At 34.5% G+C, this 21308-nt stretch overlaps 1 protein-coding gene across 1 annotated transcript in view; it reads left to right on the top strand.

Moving 5' to 3' along the window:
* Positions 1 to 21308, top strand: part of MYO9A (myosin IXA) — a 302278-nt gene that overhangs the window by 99066 nt on the left and 181904 nt on the right. The window contains exons 5-8 of the mRNA XM_043982938.1: positions 3409 to 3508; positions 5234 to 5290; positions 10715 to 10812; positions 11854 to 11980. Coding sequence (XP_043838873.1) covers positions 3409 to 3508; positions 5234 to 5290; positions 10715 to 10812; positions 11854 to 11980 — 382 coding nt within the window. The remainder of the gene's footprint in view (positions 1 to 3408; positions 3509 to 5233; positions 5291 to 10714; positions 10813 to 11853; positions 11981 to 21308) is intronic.

The raw sequence follows: 21308 nt of genomic DNA on the forward strand, positions 1-21308 counted from the left end.
TACCCAGACAGAAGCAGAAAGGTAGAAGTAGAGAGATTAACACAGAAGAGTGGAAATGCAGCCTCCTAAGAAAAATAAATTTTACAAAGGATGAATTTGTTCCCATTGAGAATATTCGCCCTAAACTTAATTGTATTTCTTAGTCTTTGGGCCTTTTAGAGAGGAAATATATGAGCTAATACATTAGTACTGATAAAAGCTGTTAAAAGGAAGATCATAAGGAATGCAGATAAAATCAAGAAAACTATTAGGTATTTAATCAGTAAAACTTAGAATATAAAAGGGACTATTTTGAAAAGAGATGTTTATTTACATACCTATTAAATAGCCAGTTGCTAAAATAGCAAGGAGATATCCCAATATGCATTTGCAGGAAAAAATTAATAGGACCATTTGAATTCATCCTTGAATTTACCAATATTCATCATTTATGCTATTATGAACTGTTTCCAAATAGAGAAAGATAGTGTTCCATTACTCTTTATCTGGAGCAAATACACTTCTGATTGACAAACACAACAGAGATAAGACAGACAAAGGAAAGTAAAAATCAGCATCATTAATGAATACAAAGATAAATAAAGGATTTGTGATTTTGTCATGTTGGGTGGTTCTTAGTGTGGGAAGTCCCTCTGTCAATATAGGTTACATCCTATCTCTGACTAGAGAAAAACCTTTGCCTGAGGTAGATAGAAATTATGACTTAACATATATGTGTGTGTGTTTATTATTTAACATATTATTGTAATTTATTTACAAATATTTTAGTATTTTGCTGTATGTAGATAGTGCTATAACTGGAGACAGATAGCCTGGATTGAAATTTTACCTCTACACACACACACACGCCACATACATACACACATGCGTATTTATTTATAGGCAAAATGTTAACTTGTAGCATCCTATACACACTATGCCATGATATCTCTATATCATTCATGAGAAATGATGCAAAAATACTGTTAAATAGTAATTAAATTCTTCATTGTGATAAAATAGGATTTATCTCAGAAATGTGAAGGTGGTTCATTATTGGAAAAGAATCAGTATAATTATATCAATAATAAACTTCATAGAAATCATAAGATTATGAGTAAGTTCAGAAGATTTTGATAAACTATAATAACTGTATTACAAGCATGACAAAGTATAGGCTTGGAATAGTTTTTCCTAGAAAATATTTATTTGAAACTGTGACCTAGCATTATACATTAAGGAGTCATAATAAGACCTTTGCCCCTAAGAATATTAATATATGAGTATTCTCCATTTGCACCATCATTATTTAACACCATTTTGGAAATTTTTAAAATATCTTTTGGCAAGATAAAGAAATTAGAGGAATAAGCTGAAAGAAGATAATTTGTTTGCTGGTGCCATGAGGGTCCCTTTTAAAACTGAAGACAACTAAAAACAAACAAAAAATTGCTTTAGCAGCAGAGCAGGTTATGATACAAATTCATAAAAATGTCAGCAGTTCTGTATAGCAGTAAAAAATTTCAGATTAAATTTATAGGAAAAGTAAAAATTATGATAAAATGTATCAAAAATTTGGATGTTCCTGTTACTTTTACCAAGATATTTTCAAGATGGGCATAAAGAGTATTATAAAGTAATTTTAACAGAAGTATAAAGGATGAATTAAATAATTGTAGAGACCCCAATGTACATGACTTTGTTGAGCTAATATAGTAAAGATAGCATAGTATAAATTATTCTATAGATCTAACGTAACAGTCCGACCAATAACAAGGGATGTGTCACAAAATTCGCTATAGTGGTAATAAAATTTATATTGGTGAATAAGAGGACAAGAATTACAAGGATGAGTTATAGTGGTTTGTCAAGTGCTGTTACAGTTGTCAGATTTTAATGTATTTAATATATTTTAATATTAATGGGTAATCAACCATGTAGTGCTGGGCAAAAGGGAAAAAAATAGCTTAATGCAACAGTTTACTACCTGTGTACATTGAACAGATCACTTAACTTCCCTCATCCATAGCCTGCTTCTCCATAAAATGAGGAGGCTGTATTAGTGACCTCATGTCCCTTCAAGTCTTTGAACTATAATTTTATTATCCTTTCAATTATTTTTAATTAAAAAATTTATGAATTCATTGCTAACATAATTGGAGATACAAGCATGGTATTCTACTATTGGCAGAACTTGAAATGGGAAAAGCAACTTTCCCATTTATTAAAAAAAGTACACTACACAACTATTTAGTTTCTTTGAATTCAGTGATTTTTCCCAGGTGTTTTTCTGAAATTCTTGTTCATATGGAAAAAGAGGCTTCTATCTATATATAATTTAAAAAAATGATATCCCAAAAGTGGGAAAATCCATGTGCCCCCAAATTGAGGTATGACAGAAAAAATGGTCATATATTAATATAATGTCATTTTACTGTGCTATAAGAAATGACAAAAAATGAAGAAGGTAGAAAAATACATATAAGGTAGAGTATAGGAAGGATTATTAGAACTACAATGTACTCATTTCTTCTCTCTGTGGAAGTTATAACTATCCATTTTTGTGCCTGTGTCATTTATGCTTCTTAGAGGAGTCTGTGTGCTCATTGCCAGGATACCAGTGCAGTTCCCTGAAAGCAAATAGCCCATATTTACCTTTTCATCTTGTGTACCTCTTGTTCCTACTTTTCTTTGTCCCTTCTTGGTCCTCTCTCTCTCTCTCTCTCTCTCTCTCTCTCTCTCTCTCTCTCTCTCTCTCTCTCCCCTTCCCTCCCTTCCTCTGTCCCTCACTCCTTTCCCCCCTTTCTGTCTCCTTTCCCCCTCCCCTTTCTCTCGGAGTTATTAGCTGGTAATAGTCTTTTGGCATTGTCTTGGATCATTGCATTGCTGAATTCACTGTATATATAATTCCCCTTGTTTTTTTTACTTCATTCTGCATCAGTTCATGTCTTTCCATGTTCCTCTGAATTCTACATACCTGTCATAATTTTGGTGCAATAATGTTATATCATTTCCCACAATTTGTTCATTCACTCAGATAACAGCCATCAACTTGGTTTCCACTTATTTTGGTTGTTATTATAAAGAAAGTTTCTTTCTTTGACTTCTTTGGGGTGCATGCACATCAGAAGGATTGCTGGTTCAGAGGTATACACACATTAACTTTTCCCAAATATTTCAAGTGGTATTACCAAATAGTTGAATCATAATCCAGTGTCAGGAAAATGAAGCAAGCCATAAATGAACAACAAAATCCCTGATCCACATAGTTTTACCAGTAAATTTTATCTGACATTTAAAGAGCTTGTAATTTCTTTGCTACTAAATTCCTCTCATTCATAGAAAAAGAAATTGCTTTTGCATCATTTAATGTTAAAGAATGTTTTGAACTAGTGACAAATTTTAATTATTTATTCATTTTTATGACAGGAACTACCATGTGTTCTATTACTTACTGGCAGGAGCAAGTGAAGAAGAGAGGGCAGCATTCCACCTTAAGCAGCCTGAGGAGTATCATTATCTCAACCAGGTGGGGATTGGAGAAAACTACAGCATTTTGAAATGTTGGGTATTGTTATAAATGCACTCAGTTTTTACTAGTGTTTGTCCTTTGACGTAGGCAATAGTTAACTGAATAGAACAGTTAAGATCCTTAATTTATAAAATTTATAGTCTACCTCTTCTATTTCTACATATTTTTAATCTCTTAGGTTTAATGTCTGAAATAAGGCAATTCATATTATTTGCTTTTGCAAGTTTTTCACATAGAAAAGGATGTTTATGTCTTATGTTTTTGTTATTTCTGTAACTTTTTCTTTTTTTTTTGCGGGGCAGTGGGGGTTAAGTGACTTGCCCAGGGTCACACAGCTAGTAAGTGTCAAGTGTCTGAGGCCGGATTTGAACTCAGGTACTCCTGAATCCAGGGCTGGTGCTTTATCCACTGCGCCACCTAGCCGCCCCCTACTGTAACTTTTTAATGACCCAACAAACTATTTCTACAGTCTAGACTCTTGGTGGAAAAATCCCCATGCTCTTCTGTAGTTTCAATGTTGTTATTAATAATGATGTTGCTAATAATCTTTTGCCGGGTTTTCATTTAAAATATGATTTACATATTTACACGTCTTTAGTATCTAATTCCTTGCATGATTTCATGATGGCTTAACTAATTTTTTCTTAATTTATATGATGATCTATATAAATGAATATATATACCTATACATGTATGTAGGTAGATATATAGACATATTACTCACAGAATGATTAACTTAACAAAATAACAAGTTTACTGCTAAGTCAAAATGAAATCCATTAATTATAAAACACTTTAGAGACTTTAGATATTTCTCTGAAATTATTTTTAACAGAGTAGATTTTAAACGATTATTTTCCAGAAGGATAATTGCAAAATTCTCACGTATTGCTTTTCCTTATTATAGGTTAGGTAGAACACTTAAATAACCTTAATAACTTAATAAAATTTGTCACATTTAACTCTTTACTAACTCCATCCATGTTGGAGATAAAGTAAACATTTGTTTGTTTAAAAATCCTAATAAAAAGTTTTATTAATATGAGTAATATTTGGAATCTGTAAGGAAAAGGTTGATTGATATAAATTAAAAGAGTACTTACCTCTAAAGTATATAGCTTATTTTGGTAGCGACTTAGATATTTTAGGATGTAATTATAGTCATGCAAGGAGCAGGTCAACTATTCTTCAAAATATTGTATGCTGTATTATGACATCAATTAAATCTATTTTAGCATGGTCTACTATAATTTTTTGAAGATTAAATAAAATTGAAGTATTTTTTGGAAGGTCATAATTCTATTTCTGGGGCAGTCATCCCCTGGATTCCTTAAATAAACCATTTGGATTATGGTTTAGCAATTGAGTCCTTTAATTATTGCTAATTCTTTTTAGAGATAAACGCCTCTAAAAATGAGTTAATCTGAGACATCCCTGAGCCTGTGGTAATTTTTTTAAAAAGCAACTATCTTCCTATTGCCTATTATTTGGACAGACTGCAACTTAAGTATATTTATATAAAATCAGAGTATAAGAAGAAATGTTGATAATCCTAGTGGATGATTTCCCAGAATATTTTTTAAATTTCTCATTTCAGTCTTTCTGTGTGAAATCTAATTTTATGTTGCTAGTAGCTGTGCTACATGCTTACTTAATTTTAAAAATGGTCAGGAAAGTTTGATGTACTTTATCTCTACCTAACTGGATTTGCCTTACTTTCAGATGACAAAGAAACCCCTCAGACAGAGCTGGGATGATTATTACTATGACTCTGAGCCGGTCAGTACAAGTACACAGGTCGTCTGTGTTGCTGGTGAAGGGTATTACCTTGCTCATTTGATTATCATCCATCTCACAACTTTGGGAAATCAACATATAAAATCAGAACTAGAACAATTAATCATAGTATAGATTACTTGATATATATGGTTGATTGAAATTATACCAGTAAGAATCTATCTGTATTTTCTTGGTTAATTAATTCATAAAGCTAAAGTTTAGTCCAGATTCAAGAGGAATTGATTCAAAAAACATTGCATTTGAAACCAAGGTCATGAATTTTTAAGAGTTAAAAAGGATCCCAAATTCCCTATATTTTATGAAAGTGGGATTTTTAAGATTTAATTTAATGAATGTTTGTATAAATTTGATTTTAATTTTTGAGTATTTCAATCCAGTGGAAAATAGATTTAGTTTAATCATAACAAAATTGAAATCATTTATTTATATTATTACTACTAGCTTTTTTTTCTACCTTAAAATAAAGGTTGCTTTAAGTGAAATATGCCAGGTAGTACTGCTTCAGTTTAGCAACCTTGTGCTTAATTTTTAATCTGGTTTCTCATCAGAATTTTTTTTTTTTTGGTAAACAGATTTATGAATTATTTTTAATAGAACACATCTTCATAGTTGGGTAGGGATTAGATTTCGTGTGTTAAAATGTGAGGTTTCTTTAGTCTTATGTTTTTAAAAAAAATAAACTCAAAAGACTTTTTGATCCTGTGTGTTTTTCAGTTTTGAGAGAAAATAATTTTATATCTCTTTCAAAAAAAGTTTAGTGAAATTTCAGAACACTGCCCTGAAGAAATTAGAATAAACTGATAGTAGTCATAATTTTTTAGCCTCTGAGCATAAATAATGCAGTTCTTTAAATTTAGCTTATTTGCTATATCGACTGAGGTCAGATAGCTACAACATAAAATTGATCAAGAAAGGATAACTAATACTATTGTTTTTCCTGACCTGTGTGGAAAAAATTTAGATGTCAGAAGCTTAAAATACAGTCTTTTCAGTTAATATGCTTCCAGGTATTCATCTGTGTTCTCTGTCCCTTCATTTTTCTTTATTCTAGAATCCATTGTTTTAATTCTGATTGTTTGTGCTAACTTTTCTATTTATTAAAAATATAGTTAATTTCAGAGACTTAAAAAGTGATTCCAGTCTTGCCACATTTTATGGAGAAAAGGAAATTTTAAATTTTATTACTGTTTCTGAAATATTTAACATTGATTTCCCAAAGGATTAAAAGATTCAGTGTGTTAAGTCATATAGTAATAGGTCTCATTTAAAGCTATTTGCCAACTTTTCTAATACATTCTGGTAAACCTTAACAGAAATTTAATTATGTTAGCGTAAGCAAGCAGTGCTGAAACTTATTGAGAGAGTAAAAACATAATCTTTTAGTGAGGAGATCATAACTACTCATTGCTTAACTGTTGTGTTTTATTTGGACTTGATCTGTGATTTCATTGGTATTGGCAACCTCCATGTGAGAGAAAGCCAGGTGAGCAAACTCCCTCTACTAATATAGGTCTTCACATTTTTTTGTAGTTTATACTTTAAGCAGGTTGTCCATGGAAATGAGAGGTTAAATAACTTACCCTGGGGCTCATGACCAGTGTGTGTAAAATACTGGACTTAAATTCAGCATCTTTTCTCAGGGCAGGGTGAGACACCCTGGGCTGCTTATGTACCACGCTAACTGCCCCTTAGGTTGCTTGGTTAACTTATTTTTTTCCATTAATTCAAACCAACTGGGACAGTTTGAATTAATGAAAAATCCATATTACAAAAAAAAGTTTAAATGTATTTTATAAAGATCAAATAAAAAACTGTATTAAAAAGTACTGCTAAGTTGAGGTTCTTCAGGTGGTTTTAATGGGCATATCAATCATCTGTCTGTAAAGGAGTATTTCTACACTATTTCAAAGTTATTTTCTTAAGTTAGTGGTTCTTTTTTTTTTTTTAGGCAATGGGGGTTAAGTGACTTGCCCATGGTCACACAGCTAGTAAGTGTCAAGTGTCTGAGGCCGGATTTGAACTCAGGTACTCCTGAATCCAGGGCCGGTGCTTTAACCACTACACCATTTAGCTGCCCCCAAGTTAGTGGTTCTTAAAGTGTGGTCTGAGGATCCCAGGGGGTTCTCTAGACTTTTTCAGGAGGTTCTTGAGGTCAAAACTTATTTTCATAATAATACTAAGTTGTTATTTCCTGTTGAAATAGTCTTCTCTTTTCCAATTTACATATCTATATAAGGCTGGGTTTTCTTAATATATTTAAACCAAAACCATATCACAACACATTGAATTCAGAAGCAGATGTTATATAACTCTCATAGGATACAAAAGAGACAAAAACAGGTTGCTTCTCCTTAATAAGCTGACATTCTGAGTGGAGAGAAATGGCACAACTATGTATGTATACATGTACACACACATATAGTAAGTGAGAGATAATCTCATTGGGAAGGTATTAGAAGGGAAAGAGTATGCAAGAAAGGCCTCCAGCCAAAGTGGGGATTTGTTCTGAGTCTTGAAATGAACCAGAAGAGCCAAGAGGTAGGTAGAGGTAACAAGAGCATTCCTGGCATGAGAGACAGCCAGTAAATTGGTAGGAATCTAAGAAAGGCAGTTGAATTAAATAAAATTAACATATTTCCTCCATTTACAAAGTTGTCATTTAAAAAAGCTTTTTTTTTTTTTAATCTCAGTAAATAGGACTTAAAAAGACTAGTGTATCCCAGGATTTATTGTACAAGTGATTAACATAAAGACTACTTGAAAATGATTGTCATTTATATGAAAATCTATGTTAATAAACATTGTACTTCTGTACATTTTTTTTTTTCTGGGACAATGGGGGTTAAGTGACTTGCCCAGGGTCACACAGCTAGTAAGTGTCAAGTGTCTGAGGTCGGATTTGAACTCAGATACTACTGAATCCAGGGCCGGTGCTTTATCCACTGCGCCACCTAGCTGCCCCCACTTCTGTACATTTTTAACTTATATGTTTATGAATTTGAAAACATTGCTTTACTGTCAATTATCAGTCTTCTTGGAAATGATCAATTCACTTGTTTATAAAAAATAAAATGTGTTTATTTTTTGGTGTTTTTTAAAGATTTAGAGTTAGAAGAACTCTTAGAGGATGTCTGGTTAAATCTCATTTTATGGATAAGACAACTGATAACCATTTAACTTAAGTTTAAAATGTCAGGTGATTCTGGACCCTGCAGATACTTTACGTATAAGTCTTTTCCTAGAAAAATAGAATCTTAGAGTTGCAAGGACCTTTAGAGGTTATCTAAGCTAATTCTCTATGAATATAGTCCTCATCACTATATTTCTGTTGAGACCATTGTGTAATAGTATCATTTATCTTTTGAGAATATAGCGTCGTAGTGTAGCTATAACTCTTTATCTTTTCTACTACAGCAAATAAAGGAGATGAGAATAATGGTCAAAAAAGACATTTACTACTAATTGTGATGTGGAATTTGTTCACTGAGATCATTATGTTTCCAAGACATTAAATTGCAAGTGACTAATGGCTATGATAATGGAAATACTAATGTTTTAAAAAGTGTTTTAAAATTTGTATCACCGGTATATGATGTACTTTTGGTATACTATTTACTTCGTATTGCAGTAGATTTTTTTTAAATTACATATAAAATCAGGATTAAAAGGATAATTCATTGGAAACTTATTAACTCTCAACTAATATCAAATATGCAAAATAATAATTAAACATAGAATAATAAACAATATAACTTTAGTTAAAAGGAATTACATTTCTTTATGTACTTTAACAAAATAATACCTATTTCCTTTTTTGTCACCTTTCTGCTGTTTTAAATAATTGGTGTACATATTAGTTTTGGTTGCTCCCATTTTGAAAGTAGTCCTGTTCATGTATGTTCTTTTTCTACTTCGTTCTACATTTCTTTATATTATTATTTCCATATTTGTTTGTAGTCTTCACCGTTAGGTCATCAGTATTCATTTACTTTTATTTTTCCACTATTCATTCTTTTTTTTTTTTTTTTTTGGTGAGGCAATTGGGGTTAAGTGACTTGGCCAGCATCACACAGCTAGTAAGTGTTAAGTATCTGAGGCCAAATTTGAACTCAGGTCCTCTTGAATCCAGGGCTGGTGCTCTATCCACTGCACCACCTAGCTGCCCCTATTCATTCATTTTGATTAAAAAAATCAAATCAACGAACCAAAGGATCTTTTTCTTTTTATCATTGTTTATTTCATTGGAAGTGTAAAATTTTCATTTGCTTGTTTCAGGAAAACAGTTTCTTATAAAATTAGTGATCTTCATCTAGGGGTTTCTGAAAAACTGTGTCCTGAGTTTCCCATCAAAACATCCAAGTAAAATTTTTTTTTTTAATTTCTGTTGTTACTTGAACTGATTTTCAGTTTAAAAAAATGATCATTGAGGGGGGCATCTAAGTGGAGCAGTGGATAAACACTGGCTCTGGATTTCAGGAGGACCTGAGTTCAAATTCGGCCTTACTAGCTGTGTGACCCTGGTCAAGTCACTTAACCCTCATTGCCCTGGGGCCCCCCCCCAAATGATCATTGAGGGAAGCATGAAAATTTCAAAAGAATTCTTAAGAAATAAATAATTTCCTATAATATATTTACAACCTCACATACATAGATAGGGGTTCTTTTTCCTCAGAGATTTAAAACATTTTATACATGCCACTCATTCTTGGATTCAGATCTCCAAGTATGTAGTTGAACAATTAGTGTATATTGTTATGGCAAAATAAATTCCTAAAGTGATTCTTAATTTTCCAAAGCAGGATAATGTCTAATAATGAAGCTACTCTAAGGTAAAATCATTGGATTATTTTGTTACAAAGTAGCAACTTTGATCAACTTAGAATAAATTTCCCTTTTATTGCTTTGGAAAGTTAAATGGAAATACTGTACTAACAAATAATCTTTTTTGTGGTACTCTAGACTGTTTCATAGTTGCCATATTTAAATATATATATATCTCATTTGAAAATGACTATAGTTCACACATGTAACTTTTCATTGTTAGTCATTCTTCATTTTGTTGCTCAGTTACATAAAGAACCCAGAAAGAAATATTGGATTAACTAAACAGTATACTATGCCATTGATATTGGGACATAAGTAGAAATATGCCTTTAGGTTGAAGGAAATTAATAACAGTTGTTCAAAATCAACTTAAAAATTAGAAATAGTTTAAAAGAGCTATTGATATTATGAACATCATTTATCTCTGGTTTTTGATAAGCACAATAATGAGAAGAGTGAATTTATTGTTTTGATATACATCTATAAATTTCCGACTGTGGTTTGGTCATAGAAGCAACAGATATACTTAGTCTTGAATCAAGTAGATAACCTTGAGTTTTTTCTATCTTGAACTAGCAGGATTGTTCCATTGTTGATGGAGAGGATTTGAAGCATGATTTTGAACGATTGCAGCTGGCAATGGAAATGGTGGGATTTCTTCCCAAGACCCGTAGACAGTGAGTTCATTCGATAAATTCTTAAATAAACTACTATCTTCTTTCTCTTTAAAAGCAGTGTTATGAAATATCTTTGGAAAATGTGTCATTTGGACTACAGGTAACATAACATAGTGCAAATTAGGTTCAGTTTGAAATTGCAAAGAAGCCAAATATTAGCGTGTTGTTAGGTTTGGGGGAAATTAGGAAAAGATTCTTTGAAAAGATGAATTTTGAATATGATTTTTAAAGAATGTAAGAAAAATGAAATGGAAGCCTGTGAAGAAAGTACTTTGCAGACTTTGCAGTTACCTATTGCAGAAGTTGAATGAAAGAATTATTGAAGGGGTAGACTTGATAGGACAACAGTCTAATATAAGAAGTTAATGATATGAATGATTCCTAGATAGCATCAAGGTTTCAAACATGGCAAACTGAATGAATGTGTTTCTGTGACAGAAATAGGAATAGGTTTGGGGGCACTTGAGTTGTTAGCACAGTATTTGAACTGAGATGCCTTGACAATTGAATATATGGTCCTAGGGCTCAGGAAGAGAATCCAGTCTAGAGATATGGACTTGTAAGTCACAGTGGAAGCTCTGGGGTTGAATGAGAATACATTCATATCAACAAAATCATGTGACCATAAGAAAATATAGTCTTCCCGTGGCCTTCACTGCTGCTTGACAGTCACTTGGTTATAGGGCTTTGGTTTCCTCCTCAGTAGAATTAATTAGGGCTGGAGGAAGTATAAAACCACTATGGTCACCTCAGCATAACATGGTTTCATGAATCCTTCTATGCTACTTTTAATTGATTGGTTGATCACTGTTATGTTCTCAAAGTTCTTTTTTCTCCTACACTTACAACAGGTACCTATCTTACTAAAAAGACTGAGGTCAATCAGTTGGAGCTTCTTACCACTGCTCCCTGAAGACTGTTTTCTTCCATGAGATTGGTACCCATTCTTTCCTCCTTCCTCCCTCTCTTAGAGGTCATCTAGAATTCCTTCTGTATACTCCATGATCACAACTTACGTGAATATTATTTTTGTTTTTACAGGATATTCTCTCTTCTCTCAGCGATATTACATTTGGGTAATATATGTTATAAAAAGAAGACGTATCGAGATGACTCCATAGATATCTGTAACCCTGAAGTGCTGCCTATTGTCTCAGAATTACTAGAAGTGAGTGTCTTAAGTGTTTTTACAGTGGCTAAATGTTAGCTGGATCGCTGCCGTTTTTCTTTTTAATAACATTAATTTCTATAAGTATTTAATGTTTCCAATTGCTTTAAAAGGACACAGGCATATTTTGCTCCAACCTACAGTACACATTAAAGGGAAATGTTAGAATAAAAACTCAGTCACTGGAGTCTCATACACTTTTTCTACCTAGAAGCCTTTAATACTCAGGGAAATAGAAAAATTTTTGGAAGGCTAAGTATGGCAATATTATATATTCACAAAGGGTGCCCACCTGTTTGTTCTCTCTTTTCTCTGGCTTTCCTCTATCCTACACAAGCCTTCTTTTTTTCACTTTACAGTGTAAAAGTAGAGTCGATAGGTTCTATGAATTGCTGCTTTTCCCCCCAGAAGCTCATTTGTGGCAGATACTGTGCTGGGCCAGGGTAGTTTGGGTGTGCAGTAGATAGAGCATGAGGTGTGGAGTCAGAAAGACCCTCGTGCAAATCCAGCCACAGACACTTACTAGCTGTATGACCCTGAGCAAGTCACTTAAACTTTATTTGCCTCAGTTCCTACTATCCCCCAGTAGCGACATGCTGGAGAAGGAAATGGCAAACCATTCCAGTATCTTTGACAAGAAAACCCCAAATGGGGTCATGAAGAGTCAGACATGACTGAACAGCAACAGGACTTGGGCAGAGGAAATGAAAATGGGTTTAAATTATGAAGCTGTTGAACATATGTGAAGACTGTAGGGGCTTCAGTGCAGTGCTTTTCCTGGAATTCCTAAGCATGTAGACGCAGGAGACATATTTGGGACAGTTCCCCCTTAATATAAAAGCTCTGTTTCTTTGGGATAGCAGAAATGAGGATTGGGATTGCCTCTATTAAGATGATATAATTTTAGTTAATATAACAAACAGTTGAAACTTTGGGGGAAATTACTGTACTAACAAATAATCTTTTTTGTGGTACTCTAGAGTACTCTAGACTCATCAACATAATGTCTTTTTTTTTTTTTTTGGCAAAGTGTAATGGGGGTTAAGTGACTTGCCCAGGGTCACACAGCTAGTAAGTGTCAAGTGTCCTCCTGAATCCAGGGCCGGTGCTTTATCCACTGTGCCAACATAGCTGCCCAGCGTCTTACATTTTAAAATTGGTTCCTTAGAATTAACTTCCCTTCCCTTTAGTTTTGCTTTGCTGAACTAGTCAATAACTTTTAGCAAGATACACCTGTGTTTGTTTTTTGTTTGGTTGGTTTTTGCTGAGGCAATTGGGGTTAAGTGACTTGCCCAGGGTCACACAGCTAGTTAGTGTCAAATGTCTGAGGCTGGATTTGAACTCAGGTCCTCCTGAATTCAGGGCCGGTGCTTTATCCACTGCACCACCTAGCTGTCCGCCTACACCTGTATTTCTAATTGTATCATAAACTATGCTTGAGTTACTGCTGAAGACCAGATATACACTTAGGAAAGTGTCCTTGGCCTACTGTGTCTTTTGACTGTTACTAATCACTTTATAAACAAATGTATAGTGGTGTGTTTTAGTTTTTTTACTCAATTTAGTATCATAGAATGTTGAAAGATGAAATTGGGAGATATATTCAGTTAAATCAGGAATTTAGTGATTGATCATATTGGGATATCTATTGCTATTAAACCTTTCTCCCGGCCAGGAATTGAAATTTGAACTGAAACAAGCATTTATTAGCTTCCTACTCTGTGCAAAATACTGTGGCATGTGCTTTGAATTGCCTTCCACCTCCCTAAAATAGTCCCTTCAAGGTACTGATGATACAGTAAAGATATCAAACAAGTACACAGATATGTATGATTTGATGTAATAAGAGCAAAGTAAAAGAAGCTAGAGATCGTTTTTGTTTAGGGGGATCAGAGGAGGTTTGGGGAGGAGATGATAGCAGAGCATAGCCTTACAAGAAGATTTAGTAGGCAGTAATCTAGAGGAATTGTGTTCTAGGTTTTGGAAATGCTCTCTTCTAGACAGAAGTGGGAGAAGACTTGACAACATTGTGAACAGCTAGGATGATTTGTCTAGAATGGAGAGGAGGCTCAAAGAGAGGTTGGAGTTAGATTTGTTGAAAGTTTTGAAGCAGATAAGGTATGGCATGGACTATTAAATACAATAGAAATATTACTAAATTTAGAGTAAGAATGTGAATCTTTAAAAATTATGTTTTATTTTCAGATCCACATTCTATCCTTCCCATTTCTCTTCTTCTACCCACCTTCCCTCTAATGCTGATTGAGAAAGTAAGAGAAACAAAACCCATGTTACAAAGTCAAAACAAACTCTTACATTGGATATGTCCAAAAGAAGAGCCTCAGTCTGTACTCTTTGAGTCCATCACTTCTCAGTTGGGGGTAGTTAGAGTGTTTCATCCAGAGTCCTCTGGAATTATGATTGGTCATTTTGTTGAACAGAGTTCCTAAGTCTTTCAGGGTTGTTTATATTATTGCTATTATTATATAAAATGCTCTCCTGCTTCTGTTCACTCTGCATCATTTCATACAATTCTTTCCATGTGTCTTCAAAACCATCCCTTATATCATTTCTCGTAGCATAATAGTATTCATCACATTCCCATATCATAATTTGTTCAATCATTTCCCAATTGTTGGGCATCCCCTCAGTTTCCAATACTTTGCCACCACCACAAAATGCCCAAATTATGGCAAATTTAGTATACTAAACTTTCTACCTCTGCCTCCTTTCTTAAGGAGTTCAGCCCCTGGTTTTACACTGATCTCCTCCTCGGAATTTGCCATTAAACTAAGGGACTTTAATATTCATATAATACATACTTCATATTCATGTGACAATCATGTCTATTCTTCCTCCAACTTCCCAGCCTAATCTTCTAATTCCTTAGCCTCCTTAAATCCCCGTGCCCTTCTCCTTCACTCCACTGGTGACCACATATCAGGTATCACCATTACCCAAAGTGTATGCCCACAACTGTACTTAGAAAATAGGACCTTGTTTTATCCTAGCATAGTATCCTATAATTGTCTTCTTCCTTATTCCTTCAAAACTTATTCTTTGCCTTCATTGAGATCACCAGTTTCTTTACTCTGACCCCTCCGTACTTTCTCAGGCCATTACACTTGCTCTGATGTCTTTCTAATCTCAATCCAATAATTTTTCATTTTTAACTCTTCATTATCCTTTGCTTTTGAATCCCTTGCCCTGTACCAAAGCTCATCTGTCAGCAAGGTTCACCTATAGATTACTGCCACCATTTGCCTCCTTTTTTCCTGCATATAAAGTGCAGGAGAAAGTCTCCACAACCTTGCTGACTAGGTATATTAAAAATTCATGGGGTGGGCAGCTAAGGTGGCGCATTTAGGACACCTGAGTTCAAATCCAACCTTGGACACTTAACACTTACTAGCTCTGTGACCCTGAGTAAGTCACTTAACCCTCATTGCCCTGCACCAAAAATAAAAAATAAAAATTCATATTATCTAGTCTTAACTGGACCATCACTGCAGCAAGGCAGTCCTTTTATTCTTCCCCTAATTTTGTCCCTATTTCACTCCCCACAGAAGCTGTTTCAGTCTTCTTCCCTCTTCCAGTCCACTGTACTTCTTTTTTGTCCTCTCTCCCAGCTAAGGACATTGTATTTAGTTTTTACTCAGAAAATTAAGGCCATTAGATCTGAGCTTCCTCTTTTCCCATTCTTTTCACCTCAAAACTCCTTTATATGGCTTACCCATTACTCCTCCTTCTCCCTGGTCCCTGACAAAGAGGTGGCCCTTTCGCTTGTTAAGGCCAATACCCCTTTATCTGTTTGAACCTACACCTTCCTATCATATGTAGCAGATTGCACATGCAGTTATCCCTTCTTTCTTTCTGATTTTTCAACCTTTTCCTATCTAAAAACAAAACAAAACAAAACTTTAATTGGATTCTTCTGTCCCTTTTCTCAAACCACACTCCTCAAAAAAGCTGTCTATATTAGCTGCTTCCATTTTTTCTCCTCTTCTCTCTCTCTCTCTCTTTTATTTTTTTTTGTGAGGCAATTGGGGTTAAGTGACTTGCCCAGGGTCACACAGCTAGTAAGTGTTAAGTGTCTGAGGCCGGATTTGAACTCAGGTACTCCTGACTCTAGGGCTGGTGTTTTATCCACTGCACCACCTAGCTGCCCCATTTTTTCTCCTCTTAATAACTCTTCAACCTTTTGCAAATTCATCACTTAATGAAACTGCTTTCTCCAAAGCTTAACCAGTAATTTTTTATGAATCTCACTCCTCATTGTCCTCAGCCTGTTTCTGCTGCATCTGACACTGTTGACTACTCTATATCTGTATGTGGGTTTTTGTGGCACTGCTCTCTCCTGGTTCTCCTACTTGTCTGGTCATTTCTCCTCAGTTCCCTTTGTTAGCTTGTCATCCATATTATGCCTCCTAATTGGAGGTGTTCCCCACAGTTCTGTCCTAGGCTATCTTCTTTGGTACTTCTGTACTCTTAGTAACCTTACCAGCTCTTATCATCATAAGTATCATCAAGTTATACTCTCTTCTGAATATAATGGAAAGTTTCACAGAGAGTTTTCCTATGTTATAACCCTTGAAAGGTTAGCTTTATTTAAGAGCATGATTCTCATGGGGTCAGTTTCTCTTTAACCTTTGTGGCTGTTCTCTGACTTGACATCAACTGGCTATCTGTCTCCTTGGGGCATGTCATTTGTCATGGGGAGACCTGGGCAGTGTATGCATAACTCAGTGCAATAAGACACTTTGGTAGAGATAGAACTCAGTATTCAACCTATTAATGGTGGCTCTAGAATGCCATTCTAAAACATCATAGAAAATTCCACCTTAGAAGTTTAATTCACACATATGCTCTTTGAAGTTTCATTTTCCTGATCTGTAAAAAACGGGTTTGGAGTAAATTATCTCTTAGGTCCCTTCTCTCTTTGACATCATGTGATTTTATCCAGTCTTTGTAAAGCACCATACTTTGTATTAGGGAATTTATGCAATTTAGAGAAAACAGTTTGTATCCTTATGGAACTTAATAGAGCTTTGTCTCTGACACAGATGGTGGTAATAATTTGTCAAGTGATGTGATAGTTGCCATGCAGAATGCAGGTTCAGAGTATATCCCTAACTTGTCCTTAGTGTAATTTATTATAGATCTATTGTCTGTCACATTTTCTAAGCTCTTTAAGTGATTTATATTTCAGTTGATAAATGTTTATGTATTTATCTATATTAAAATATATTCATAAATTTCTATTTCATTAAGAGAGGTGGATTACATGCCTGAATATAAAAAGTTATACTTTACTGTTTGAGTTTTTAACACTTTTTATTATGAATTTTACATAATTACTCTTAACTTTCTATTGAATTGAGGGAGAGGCAAGAGTACTTCTGTGAAGTACATAATCCAAAGCTTGCTTTTATTTTGCTTTGGAGAGCTATTTGTGTACCTTCACTTAAATGTGGGTGTGCCTCCTCTCATGGGAATTTACTTCCATTAAAATCAGGAAACCCTAATATGAAGGCTTTTATAGGAGGGGCTGCGAACTGTCCTGTTTGCAGGCTCCAAACTCCCTAGTGCATGCTTTAGGTTTAAGTGGGCAGTGGCGTCTGACAATTAAGCCAAAGGTAGCAAAACCTTTGGAGGATAAGAGAGAAAGTTGGGGAATTTAAAGAATATGTATATTTTGGTTTTAACATTTTATTCCATGCCTACCTTCCCTTTTTTCATTAAAATGCAAAGGATTTTTTTTCTCACAGACACTATTTCCTGTTTCTAGACTGTGACTATGGAGTTGATAGATGTTTTCCTTGTTTTCACACCTGCTAGTGTTGGTTCTGTCTCACCTTCATTCTTCCTCATGGTATTTAGATATATTTTTTCTTTCATCACTTTTTCTATGGGTCACATTATGTGCTTTGAATCATAAGAAGTAGAAACTCAATAAATCTTCAGTTTTTTAAGGAAAAAGAGAGCTATTGATATTTAAGGCTTTAAATCTCCTGTTCTCACTATGTCCCTTACTAATACTGTGAGCAGCCCCTAGGAATGGAGGAATCACCAAACTGTCTGAGGAGGGGTGAGCTGACTCAGGTCCTAAAAACAGCTAGTTAAAGTTGCTGTGTTGAACAGTGTTGGGGTCAGGTCCACGAGTAACTTCTGAATTTCTGTCCTGTAAAAGAGAGGAATGACCAGAAACCCCTACCTTCCTACCTCCCACCAAAAATCACATCAAGTTAATCCTAAGAAGTGTACCACAATTTTAAAAAATAGACATTTGAAGCAACTTCTATGTTCACTTAGCAAATGCTAGTATGGAAACAATCTGCCCTCAACTAGCTTGTAGTTTAATAGGGTTAAATGATACTAATAAAACTGTAGAAACTAATAATGCATGTTATGTTCATTATAGTTTTAAAAAATTAGATAAATCCTAAAAGGAAGAGTTGTTTAAAAAAATTACCAGTGATTTTTCTTAGCTAATAGATTTTTTCCTCCAAAATAAATTAATTTTATAAATTGTATGTGTAAAATAAAAATATTTATAAAATTGTATATAAACAAGGGCAAAACATAAAGAAAAGTGAGATAGAAAGTTTTTATGAACGTAACTGTAAACATCTCTTATTTGCATGTGGTAAAATAAATACAGAAAGGATGTGCACATTAACTTTAAGATTATGATTGTTTTTAACTTTTTTTTCTGGATTATTGTAAAAATTTATAGCCGTTTGATTCAACTTTCTTTACATAACTTCATGTAAAACTTAATATAATTTATTTAATTCCTGGTGTTAGTAGCTTCTTATGAAGTAGTGTTATTTCATTACATTGATGTATATGTCGTTACATTTATGCTCAGTCTTTTGTGAATCCTTGAAAAGAATTTTCTAATTTTTTACTATCATAAATGCTGCTGGATTAACATGTATTTTTCAAGATTTTAAATCGATCATAAATTTGTTTATACTAGAGTTCACACAGTAGTATTACCTGAGTATGGTATTTGTTTCTTATATAGAGATCTGATTCGGGAAGCTAAGTTATTAGATGTGGCAAGTTAGAATTTAGGTATTAGGCTCAGGGAATAGAATGCCAGATTTTTAGTAGCTTTTGTTTAAAAATGCCCCTGAAATACAATGAATTAGCCTGTTGGATATTGATATCATTGTTGTCTAATGTGCCGAACTGAAGTAAGACTTTGGAATAATGGAAAGGAGAGGCTTCCAATAAGACCTTTTATCATTTCTCATCCCTTTTGAACAGGTTGCAGCATTTGACCTTGTTAAATATTCTTTTTTTCTAAATAAGGATTTGTGACATTGTTCAAAAGAACAAAAGAGCTTTCCTCCCCCCTGCCTGACCATTCCTCCTTGATCTTCTTTGCTTTATTATTGTCCATAAAGGTTCTGCCTTGTCATTCCTCTTCTCTCTTGCTGACCTCTTCTAGTTATGTGTTTATTTTTTAATTATTTCCTTTTTATTATTATTAACTTGACAAATATCAACAAATACAAATATTTCCTAAAACAAAGTAGAACAGAAGAAGAGAACTGTATATGAAACCATGAATGTTCACTTTTTACAGTTTGGTTTTTACTCTTGATATCTGTTTCAAATGTAATATAGTTGTTCCAACACTATCCTGCAAGTTTGTATCCCCTTCTGAACTTGTCAGATGGATTTATTTATTCTCTTTTGCTGATGACTCCCATATTATATTTCTACCCCAGGCTTTCTTGAACTGAAATTCCACATTGCCAACTGCCTACTAGATATTTGTATTTGCCGTATACATCTCAAATTCAGTGTGTTCAAAAGGAAAACTGTTACCTTTCCCCCTAAAACCAACCCCTTCTGAACATCCATATTTCTGTCAAAAATGCTATTGTCCTTCCATTGACCCTGGTTTGTAAACTCAATGCCTCCCTTGACTTTTTTTTTTTTTTAAGTGAGGCAGTTGGGGTCAGGTGATTTGCCCAGGGTCACACAGCTAGTAAGTGTTAAGTGTCTGAGGCCGGATTTGAACTAAGGTACTCCTGACTCCAGGGCTGGTGCTCTATCCACTGCGCCACCTAGCTGCCCCCTCCCTTGACTTTTTACTCTTCTTCACCCTAAATAGCCATTCAGCTGCCAAATCTTTTAGTTTCTTTCTTTTTTTTTGCAGGGCAGTGAGGGTTAAGTGACTTTCCCAGGGTCACACAGCTAGTAAGTTTCAAGTGTCTGAAGCCGGATTTGAATTCACGTCCTCCTGAATCCAGGACTGGTGCTTTATCCACTGTGTCACCTAGCTGCCCCCCCAAATCTTTTAGTTTCTACCTTCACAATCTTTCTCTCTCCATCACCATCTGTTTCTCTCTCTGTCCCTCCCTCCCCCTCCCTGTCTCTTCCCTTCTCCTTGTCTCCTTCTCCCCCCTTTTTTCCCCTCTCCCCCCCCCTCCACCTCCCTTTCCCTCTCTCCCTCCCTATTTTCCCTCCTCTTCTCTTTTTTCCCTCCTCTTCTCTTTCTCTTCTCACCCTGCCCTGTTCCCATGCACACAGCCATCACTATATACCTTTTCCTTAGACTAATTGCTTTCCTAATTGGTTACCTTCTCTTAAGCTTCCTCTTTCCTAATTCACCCTTCACATAGCTGCCAAACTGATTTTTTTGAAACTGACTGTGTCACTTCTTTGCTTATTAAACTCCAGTGGCTCCCTCTTACCTCTGGGATCAACTGTAGACTCCCCAGTTTGACAAAACCCTTTGCACTTTTACATCCTTATTCCAAGTTACACCCTTATAGATTAGCTTTGGACTTGAGTCATATACATAAGTCCCTCATGATTGGAATGCTTTCTCTTTTCCCCACCTTCTTTCTCAGAATTCCAATTTCCTTTAAGATGTAGCTAACTGAAGGCGAATTTAAAATGTTTATGAAGTGCCTTAAAATAAAAGGATAGCTCAGTATTTCTCAGGAACAATGAGTGGGGCTAGAAGAGCAGTGTGAAAAACCCGTTTTAACAATTGGCCTCTGGGGAGTGGGGAGGTTAGAATATGTATGACATACTTTTTAGGCTTAATATTCATTATTAACATTTTCTCCATTACTTTCTTAAGTATAGACAATCAACAGAAAAATAAAGGAAGCCATGATTTATAGTGTTTGTGGATTCCTGAGGTATTATAATACACTGAAAATTTGTAAATGGGTTTGAGCTGTCTTCAGCATACCCTTGGGCTAGAGTAAGAGTTTTTTTTTTCTTTCTGTTAAGTGAGAATGATATAGAGATTCATTTCTAAGGCCCTCTTAAAATTTCAAAGGAGCAACATTTTTCC

The sequence above is a fragment of the Dromiciops gliroides genome, chromosome 2 (assembly GCF_019393635.1).
Source record: "Dromiciops gliroides isolate mDroGli1 chromosome 2, mDroGli1.pri, whole genome shotgun sequence".
Classification (NCBI taxonomy): Eukaryota; Metazoa; Chordata; class Mammalia; order Microbiotheria; family Microbiotheriidae; genus Dromiciops; species Dromiciops gliroides.